The 9854-nt window shown below is 57.2% G+C and overlaps 1 protein-coding gene across 5 annotated transcripts; it reads right to left on the bottom strand.

Annotated features, from left to right (window-relative positions):
- Nucleotides 1-364: 364 nt before the first annotated feature.
- On the bottom strand, nucleotides 365-9238 carry LOC123602320 (testis specific 10 interacting protein). Of its 5 annotated transcripts, none has more exons than XM_045486816.1 (8): nucleotides 9089-9238; nucleotides 7719-7852; nucleotides 6935-7614; nucleotides 6608-6755; nucleotides 4419-4589; nucleotides 1560-1659; nucleotides 1234-1358; nucleotides 365-516 (listed from the first exon to the last, which is right to left on the bottom strand). In XM_045486816.1, exons 1-8 carry the CDS (start codon nucleotides 9233-9235, stop codon nucleotides 408-410), a joined length of 1614 nt encoding a protein of 537 aa, XP_045342772.1. In that variant the 5' UTR covers nucleotides 9236-9238; the 3' UTR covers nucleotides 365-407. The 5 variants fall into 5 exon arrangements, with proteins under 5 accessions (XP_045342772.1, XP_045342773.1, XP_045342777.1 ...); XM_045486817.1 differs by having other exon boundaries at nucleotides 4419-4586; XM_045486818.1 differs by lacking the exon at nucleotides 365-516 and having other exon boundaries at nucleotides 1254-1358; nucleotides 1487-1659.
- Nucleotides 9239-9854: the final 616 nt, after the last annotated feature.

Below are 9854 nucleotides of genomic sequence, written 5' to 3'. Positions count from 1 at the left end.
ACTCCCACCGCCCCACAGTTGCTCCGTCTGGCCTGTTATGGTGTGATGTACCCCATTAAAGGTCCAGCCCCTACCCCCCCACCCCCACCCCACACACGCACCAGGAGTTCTCAAAAGCCAGATCCTATTCACTCTTGAGTTCCTAAGACCCAACACAGATGGAAATGGGGGTGGAGGAGCCTCAGCTGTTGCCCTATGCGACGACCCACTCGGGAGCAGAGGCAGGGCTGTGTGTGCTGGGCGGGAGCGGCTCCGGCAGCCAGAGCTCCTGGGTGATGGGACAAGCTAAGCCTGCTGCCTACCCACTTGCCACCTCCTACTCCCAACCTGCAGCCTCTTCCCAGCACCACCAGAAATTACACAGTGTGTTTCCATAAAGCCTTTAATCATTATCTTAGGAGCTGGGCTCAGTCTGGGCTTGGAGTGGAGTGCCTGTTGGGCTGGCTTCCAGTGGGTTCTGCCGTTGGGGGGCTTTCAGAAGAGTGCTCCCTCCTTACCCCCATTGACCTGTGGCTCCTTAAAGGTGAAGACATAGGTAGAGACCATGGGTTTCTAGCTCCCCACCCCCATGCCCAAGGAGACCTGGGCTGTAGGAGGGGAAAGGCCATTATTCACATGTGGGTTCAAATCTGGCTCCTATGCTGTGAGACCCTGAGCGAGTGATTTCCCCTCCTGAAGCCTCAGTGTCCTTATGCATGGGCCTCATAATCCCTGCCGTGCATCACCTTGCTTCTAAAGCACAAGGGACGGTATACAGGGGGTGACTTGTGGGGCCCCACCCCACAATGGGGTCTTGGTGTGTGGCCACTCATTTGGCCACAGATTCCCAGCCCGGCTCTGCTGCTTATTTGCTCCTGTGTCTTTGGAGAGGACCCTGCCCCTCAGGTCCTTAGTTTCTTTACTGGGATCTGGAGAACATCACCCCGGTCCTGCCTTCCTCGGGTGACCTGGGGGACAGGGCCTAGGGAAGGACCGATTGACTGCTAGAGCTAGGCAGTGTCCTTCGGGCCGAGGGGTTGGGCCACCAGGACTTAGATCCAGGGCGGATCAACATGGCCGCTGGTGAGTTTTCTCAGCTTCTTCCCAGATGGTCCAGCCCAGGCTGGAGATGGGCAGGGCCACAGCTAGGGGAGACCCTGTAGGGCCCAGAGTACTGGCGATGCCCCCCCCCCCCACTTCCCTTCTCCCTGTAGCTGGGCAGAGCCAGTTCCTTGGCTAGCTAGATGGCCTCACCTGGGTTTCCCGGAGGCGCCCTCTGTGTTCCCCTTTCCTGCTTCAGCCAGTAGCTGCTCCTCATCCAGTCCCAGTGCTGACAGCACCTGGGAGAAGCGCCGGGTCACCGTGAGCCGGGCATTGGCCTGAAGAAAGAGAAGCGTCCCTGCTCTGCAGGCTGCCGGGGACGGGTGGTGCCGCGTGTGAAGGTCCCAGGGCTTCCGGATGGGCGGTGGCCCCGGGGTCCTGTCTAAGGGAGCCCACTCTCACTTACATCCCTACGCACTCAGCCAATGAGAAGCGCTGCTCTCAGGGAGGCTGATGCTCGTCCAGGGACTAGGCCTCACCTGCATGGCCTGCTGGAACAGGTAGGGCCGGGCCTGCACCCTGTGCTGAATGCCCTGCAGCTCTGCCTGGTACTGAGCAAAGCGCTGTCGCTCCTGGCGCCTGCAGGGAGATGGACCTGTGGGCAGCCAGCCGCGAGCACAACCCATCCCCAGTCCTGAGTCCACTCCTCCTCGCTAGGGACGTGACGTCCTCCCCGCCCTTACCTTGCAAAGCCATTTCATTCCCAGCCTCGCCCCGGGTTCCTCCTGAGGTCAGTGGGGTGGAAATTATTTGCTCCATTTTACCCATGATGAGCCGGAGGCCCAGGGGGGTTGAGGGACTTGTCCAAGGTCGCACAGCTGGGAAGTGAGAGACTGAGCCCCGAGCCCAAGTCTGCATGCAGGCTGCGCAGCCGGGAGCTCATCTAGCATCCCAGCCACCCCCAGGCGGAGGGACCAGCTCCGGCTTCGGAGCAACTGGGCATCAGCTTGCAGGGCCTCTCCCCTCCCTGCGTTGACACCTCTGCGCCCCCTCACACCGCACCTGTGAGGAAGAACCGGTGGCTGTTGGCTGTGGCTTTGGGCAAGGCCCCAGTCTGGGCTCTGGGTTCGGCTTCCTCTGTGCTATGGCAGGGATTACACAAGCTTGCCGCCATTCTCTGTGGTTTTTATAAGCACGCGGCTTGGAAAATGGGAGGGAGGGACAAAAGAAATATGGTGCAGATGACAGACCGCATCCCGAAAATATCAGGATTGCACGGGGGAAGCACAAATCCATTTACAAAAACCCAGTCTGTGCACTCGTCTGAAATGTGTCTGCTCTTCAAGCCGGGTATCCTGGCAGCAGGAGGGGCCCCCTGGCTGTACTAACACCCGAGACCAGGAATCCTGCGAAGCACGCAGGAGAGGTCTGGGGAATTGGTGGCAGCACCCACACACAGGACGGGAGGGGAGAAGCAGACAAGACCCCAGGACCCATTCGGGACCTCTAGCAAATGTGCCGGGGCCCCGTGGAAGAACCCTGCCTGGCACGGCCAGGATCTTTGGCTATGTGCCAGGGAAGGAAGCTTCCTCCATTCGAGAAGAAGAGATGAATTTGAAAACCCTTGGCCAGGAACAGGAGTGATTGCAAGATGGAGTCTGCGGCATTCAAGAGGTCATTTCAGCAGCTACAGAAGGCGGGGGTGGAGACCGCGAGCTTGCGTTTGGTCTCTGTGTCGCCTGTGAGGTCTTGCATGTTTTTCCTGCTTGATTCTTGAGGCTGTTCGTTAGAATGGAGAGGAGGTCCACATCTTGGAGCCCCAGGCAGAAAAGAAGCCTTGTGAGTGGATGTCAGCCCTGTCCAGCATCTGGGAAGGAAAGGAAGTCACATAGCCTCCCTACCACCGGGTGACCTTAGTTGAGCCAGCCTCTCCTGCGCAGGGCAGAGTCTTCGCGGCTCGGAGAGAGCAAACTTCACGGGCTGTAAGGGCCGAGAGAGCCCGTGGCATATATCTGCTCTCAAGTAGAAAATAAAAGGTGTGTGGGAAACACTTCTCTCACTGACATCCGTCCCTTGGAGTTCTGAACTTTAGGCTTCCTGCCTTATTTAAAAAACAATGAACTTGGGGCGCCTGGGTGGCGCAGTCGGTGAAGGGTCCGACTTCAGCCAGGTCACGATCTCGCGGTCCGGGAGTTTGAGCCCCGCGTCGGGCTCTGGGCGGATGGCTCAGAGCCTGGAGCCTGTTTCCGATTCTGTGTCTCCCTCTCTCTCTGCCCCTCCCCTGTTCATGCTCTGTCTCTCTCTGTCCCAAAAATAAATAAATGTTGAAAAAAAAAAAAAAAAAAACAATGAACTTGAGGCCTGGCGCGGAGAAGGCCTCTCCTCCATCACTGGCCAAGGATTCCTTTAAAACACCCTTGACTTCTCAGAGTCCTGGGTGATAAGACTGAGCCTCAAAGAGTCGGTGATCAGAACCCCACTGAGTCCTTGGCGGGTCGCTGCAGGACAGAGACCTTCTGGTCTCTCCGCAGCACTCCGCTCAAGCTTGACCTAGCCCTTCTCCCAGGATGCAAGGAGACGAGTTGTGGAAAGATCTACCCTGCTGCCAGGCGCCCCCAGTAGGTGCTCAATGTCAACGGCCCTGGCGGCCATATTTCTTTGTGTTGTCTGTTTCACTAGGTAGGGCTTTGGGGGGACCATCCTGGCGCACGTTATCTGCAGACTGGGCATCCGAGCACTCCGGGACCACGTAGCAGCGCGACTCAATGGCTGCCCAGGTTGGAATCCTGGCTGTCCGTGCAGCTCACTTGTGACCTTTGGCCAATTACTTAAGCTCTCTGAGCTCAGATTCCTCCTCTGTCGAATTATCGTTCTGATGCTAATGCCCACTTCATGGTCCTGTTATGAGTCTAAAAAAACTTTTAAATACACATTTGCCCGTTTCTTTTTAAGCGTGAAAATACAGGGAGAGAATGAAACAGATGACTCTTCACCTGATGGCAAAGAACGGTTGTCCCCAGGAGTGAGATCCCAGGCTCGCTTTACGTGCCATGTTAACTATTCCGGTAATGGCGGAGTTTTTTTTTTTTTTTTTTTTGTAAGAAGCACCCCTGGCTTTTGAAATCGGAAAAGATTAGAACGAGTGGGAATGCAGGCAGAACATTTTAACCGTGCACTTTTGCCAGCTGCAGGGATTGGTCTCATTAGCCGGTGACCTCGCCTCAGCTCCTCCGCCGCCAGTGCCTCAGTGTCTTCATGGGTAAAGCGCGGCCAAGTGGCCTGGAAGATGGTTGTGGAGACTCAGCCCTGAGGGGAGGGGAGGTCTGACATCTGACATCTCTCGCGCTGCCTCCCCTGCCCTCTCCCCTCCAGCCCCTCCCCGGCGCCAGGCTTCCTACCTCAGCTCCTCCAGCTTGCACTGGATGGCGCCCGGCCCCCGGCTCCCTCTGGGCGCATAGGCCGCCAGGCAGCGGGCCACCTGCTGCTGTGCCCGCTGCTCCCGGGCCCTCTGCAGCTCGGCCCGCTGCAACTCCTCCTGCTGCTGCCGCTCCCAGGCCTGCAACAGGCTTCTTGGGACGGGGGAGGGGAGGAAGAAGGTGGGAGAAGTCTGGGGGGAGCAGCAGTCTCGTGGAGACCAGGAGCAGGCAGAGGGGTGGGGGGGCCTGAGGGAGGGATTGCAGGAGCCCAGAGGGCCAAAGGCCCGGGGAGTGGCGTTCATCATGGAAGTGTGCCGTGATGAGGGCCGCATCTGGCCCACCTCGGGGCCTTTCGCTACTCTTCCTGGAGGCCTCGTCCCGCTTCAGCCAGCTGTATGCCCCGACGGTGGACATCCTCAGCCCCGTGGGGCTTGGTGCACCTGTGACCCCACGTGTATTGCTAACCTCCCCTTGCAGAGCAGCTCTCCTTGAGGGCAGGGGCCAGCTGTTGCTCTCTCTGACCCCCATCTCTGGCAGGAACTAGGTTAATGCCTTTGGGTTTGAGGGACAGACAGATAGATGAATGGATGGGAAACAGAAACAAATTGGTGATGGGATCAATGGGTGGATGACCGGATGGATGAGTGGTGTGGACGGTTGAACAGACAACATCTAGATCCACGTGGAACATTCTTCCCCTAGCTCTTATGGCCAGTTCCTTCTTGTCAATTGGGTCCTTGTTCAAAAGTCAGAGAGAAGGAGAGTCCCTGACCGCCTCTTCTGCCTCTAGCTATACATCTTGTTCATTTCTTTATTAATCATCCTTCTTCCCAAGGAGAATGTAAGCCTCATGAGAGCAGGGTTCCTTATCTCTCCTCTTCACCGCCAGTGTCTCCCCAGCACCTAGGACAGTTCTTAACCTAACTAGAAACTCAGCGTTGGTGACTTCATGCATAATTCAATCGTGGTTGGACTAATAAAAGGGAAGATGCGGTCACTCACTCAGCACGTATTTATTGAGCGCCAGCTGGAGCCAGGTCCTGTGTCGGGGCACCAGAGAGGCCATGATCAATAAGATCTGGTACCTGTCCTCAGGGAGCTCTGTACACGGGGATAGACAGGTACCCCAGGACCCCAATGCAATGCCGCGTGGCAAAAGCTATGGCGGAGGCAAGCACAGGGGAGAGCTTCCTAGAGGGCGCCTGACTTGGAAGTTGAAAGATGCATCCGAGTTACCTAGGTGAATGAGGAAGAGGGGCAGTCCCGGTAGAGAAGGGAGGGAGAGCGTGGGGCATTCTAGCACTCTGACTGGCTGGCATGGGAGACAGGAGCCTCCTTACCAAGAAATCTGGGCTTTGTCCTAAGCACACTGGGAAGCATGGGAAGCAAGCAGGGGATGACAGTAAGAATTGGAGGGTGCTATTAGAGTGCTGAGTGGATTCTCACCTGCCACTTCTAACCAGTCACCAAGACCTGCTGAGTCAGCCCCCAAATATCTCTTAAATGGATCCCCCCTGTCTCCATTCACATGACCACCTGGTTTATGCCCTTATCATCCCTCACCTAGACAATGCAACAGTGCCCCCTTTCCAGGCTTTCCCACTCTGTTCCCATTGTCTTTCGTTTAAGCCCCAAGTATAGCGATTGTCTAACTCTACTGCCCTCATTGCTGTCTTGCCCATCGGTCTCCTTTTCCAACAGACCTTGAGCTTCTTAGGACTAGGACCAAGTCTTTTTATCTTTACATCCTGAGGACCCATGAGTAGATACTCAATATATGCTGCATTAATCACTTAGTTAATAGATTAATTGATGGATAGAAGATGGGAAATGAATGAAAAGTAGCTTGTATCGATAGATAGCTGGCCAAGAAAACAGAGATGGATGGATGGGTGGGATGGATGGGAGGGAGGACGGGTGGGGGGTGGATGGATGGATGGATGGATGGAGGGGAGAGAGGACAGGTGGGTGGATGGGCGGGTGGATGGATGGATGGGAGGGAGGACAGGTGAGTGGGTGGATAGATCCAAAGAAGATTGGATGATCAGAAGATTGGAGAATGGATAAATGAAGGAATGAATGAGACGATGAATGATTCAATGTCTCTAGAGAACTGGCTCCTTCTCTACTTCCTGTCCTTTCTTCCCATCCTCCTTTTTCTTCCACCTTACCTGGTGGCCTCCTGTCGTTTGTGGAAGGTACGGTTAGGAAAGTTGACAAACTGGAAAGTCTCTTCATCTCCCAAGGCATAGGTCTTCCCACTCCGGTTGGAGGCCTGCACAGCAGCCCGCAAAGCCTTCCAGGGCTGCTTTTCAGGGCCTGTCCACAACGGGACAAGTTAGAGAGTAGCTCCCCTCCCAGCCCATCCGGTGATCCTGCCTAGTATGTGGAGCACAGCACAGCCCTGTCTGAACTCCTGGCCCAGGGTGCTGGCTCCCCAACCTGTCTCCCCGCTGTGTAGTTTCCTGGGGGACCCAAACGTTGAAGTCCACACTCACCGCAGTCCAACTCTTGTTGTAACTGCCTCTGCAGCTTCTCCAGCTCCTTGGCCCTTGACTTCCTCGTCTGCGGCCCTCGAAGGTTGGAGCTGCTCGCCTTGCGCTGTAGGTCACCCTCATCCAAGGCCTCCTCGCCAGAGTTCTGCCCCTTTCTCTGCGAACCAGCCCTCCTTCTATGGGGGGCCCTGTGCTCCCCCTCCTCAGCTTCCTCTGTCACCCCTGCAAACCGCTCCTCTTCCCAGATCGACCCCTTCTTGAGGAGCTGGGACAGTTCACCAGGGCTCATACCCTTCTCGACCTCCTCAGCACCCAGGGCTTCCGGCTCAGCGCCCTCCTCAGACTCTGATCCTGAGCCTGACCTCTTCCCAGGTGGCTGGAGGTCACACTCACTGGGGCCCTCCAGTTCTTGGCTCCCCCCTTTGCCAGAAGGGGTAGGGATGCCGTCCCAGGCCCTGAGCTGCTGGCTCCTCTCCAGGTTTGGCACCTCTGTCTTCCAGCAGAAGCCGTGGGCATCTGGGAGGGTGGCTGTGGACTTGAGCCTGGCCTTGCGCTGGGTGACGGCTCGGGGCAAGGGCGGGGCTTGGCGGCCAGGCTGAAGCAGGGCCCGACCATCAGTGAGGAAGCTCTCCCAGGCCCACTGGAAGGGAAAGGAGGGTTTCCGAGGAGCAGAAGGGATGAGACTGAGGAAGGAAAGGACAGGGAGCAGGGGTCAAGGTCAGGATGCTGGCCCCCCCATGGGGCCTGACACCCAACATCCCACCCAGCCGGTCGCACAGCTGCTTACTCTTCAGCCTCAGCAGGGCTATGCCCTTTCTTGTTCCGGGCCTTGGGTCTCCGGTCCTTCTTCGCCGTCTGCCCAGCACTCCGAGACCTCGGCTGCTGGCCCTGAATTACACCATCACCGCTCCCAAGCCTCCCCTGAGTGAAGACAGGAGAGGAGGCCCAGCTGCAAGCGGGCTCCTGGACCACCTCACGCTTCCCTCAGGGGATCTCCTTCTTCTGTGCACCCGAGTGGCCCCCTGGACTTTTTTTTTTTTTTTTAATGTTTATTTTTGAGAGAGAAAGAAACAGACTGCGAGTGGGGGAGGGGCAGAAAGAGAGAGAGACACACAGAATCCGAAGCAGGCTTCAGGCACTGAGCCGTCAGCACAGAGCCTGACGTGGGGCTCGAACCCACGAACCACGAGATCATGCCCTAAGCCAAAGTTGGACGCTTAGACGACGGAGCCACCCAGGCACCCCCTGGACTCTTGGTACCAGTATAACCGGCTGATCACCATCTCTGTGTTTAGTATTCAAATACCGGGGCGCCTGGGTGGCGCAGTCGGTGAAGCGTCCGACTTCAGCCAGGTCACGATCTCGCGGTCCGGGAGTTCGAGCCCCGCGTCGGGCTCTGGGCTGATGGCTCAGAGCCTGGAGCCTGTTTCCGATTCTGTGTCTCCCTCTCTCTCTGCCCCTCCCCCGTTCATGCTCTGTCTCTCTCTGTCCCAAAAATAAATAAACATTGAAAAAAAAATTTAAAAAAACAAAACAAAACAAAAAAAAACCAACAAATAGCAACCACTGCTCCTTACTGTGTACCTGCCAGACGCTCAGGATTTTCTCTCAGTAACTCATTTAACCTTCCCGAGGACCCTATATTCCACTATCACCCCTATCCTGCAGATGAGAACACTCAGCCTCAGAGAGGGGAAATCACTTGACTTAGGTCACCCAGCGGGTAAGCGGAGCCCGGACCTGATCATGTTGAGTCTGTCCCCAGAGCCCAGATCTGTCACCACGTGCAGTGCTGCCTCTGGGCCCCAGGCAGCTCTTCTGAATGGCCCCATGGGGTCCTGGACTTGCTGAGTCAAGGTGGAGGAAACTCATGATCTTTCCCAAAACCCTCCTCCTCCTGCAGTGTTCCCCAAATCACTCCACCAGAAGGCTGGGAGTCATCTCTGGGTGTCTTCCTCATCTTCACCCTGGACGACTTAGGCCTCCCTAGGGTCCCTGTCCCCTCCCCCCCCCCCCCCCCCCCCCCCCGTCTCTCACCTGGGCCTCAGCTCAATCTCATGGCTTCTCCAGGGCCTCCCTCAGCCCTGGCCTATGTGGACCCCAGGCAGCCAGCCTGCCTCCAGGCAGTTGGAAGTCCTCCCACAGGGCCTCCCTCACCTGCTCAGCCTGGGGGATGTCCGACAGAAACTTGAGCAGCCCTGTGGTCGTCACGGGAGCCTGGAGCCGCGTGTCCCGCCCTGGTCTCCCCGAAGTAGTCCTGATCAGCTGTTGGCGGGTGTTTCGCATGTTGGTGTCCTGCCCCATCCCCCACCCCCATCTGCCAGCCTTGGAACTGCCCTCCCCACCATCTCTATGGCAACCAGTCCTCAGCCAGTCTCAAGGGCTCCGGCAAAAAGCAGGCCAGGAAGGGTCAGTCAGGGTGTGTGAGGCCAGGGGGGAAACTACAGGAGGATGCTGAGGAATGATCCGGGGCTGGGGGTCCTGGGACCCAGGGCCAAGCCCTGCCCCTGTGGGACTCTTTGTTGACCTGCTGTAAGTCCCCTGCCCTCACTCAGCCTGTGTTTTCCCATCTGTCTGTGAAAAGGACCTCAAGACCATTTGGGAGGGTCCTCACATCCTATGAAGATGGCCGGGCGGCGCCTGAGGTGGGCCCTCTCCCTCCTCCTGCCTCCTGGGTTGTCCCCCAGCTCAAATGAGGCTTTATGGGAGCCAAGCTGAACTCTCACAACAAGATCTCCTTCGAACCACGTGGCCCCCCAGGTCCTGGCAGGACAAGAAAGGCCAGGAAGTTGCACACCAGGCCCAGGAGGGAGGCAGCAGGCAGACCCGGGCCCAGAGGAGGCTCCGGAGGGATGTAGAGCCTTTAAATCTTATCCCAAACTTCTAAGCATCGCCAAAAGGCCCTGTCGTGGCAAATCCCCAT

Source organism: Leopardus geoffroyi, chromosome D1 (assembly GCF_018350155.1).
Source record: "Leopardus geoffroyi isolate Oge1 chromosome D1, O.geoffroyi_Oge1_pat1.0, whole genome shotgun sequence".
NCBI classification, from domain to species: Eukaryota; Metazoa; Chordata; class Mammalia; order Carnivora; family Felidae; genus Leopardus; species Leopardus geoffroyi.
Note: the sequence above shows the minus strand (reverse complement) of the source record. Positions and strands in the feature narration are given on the sequence as shown.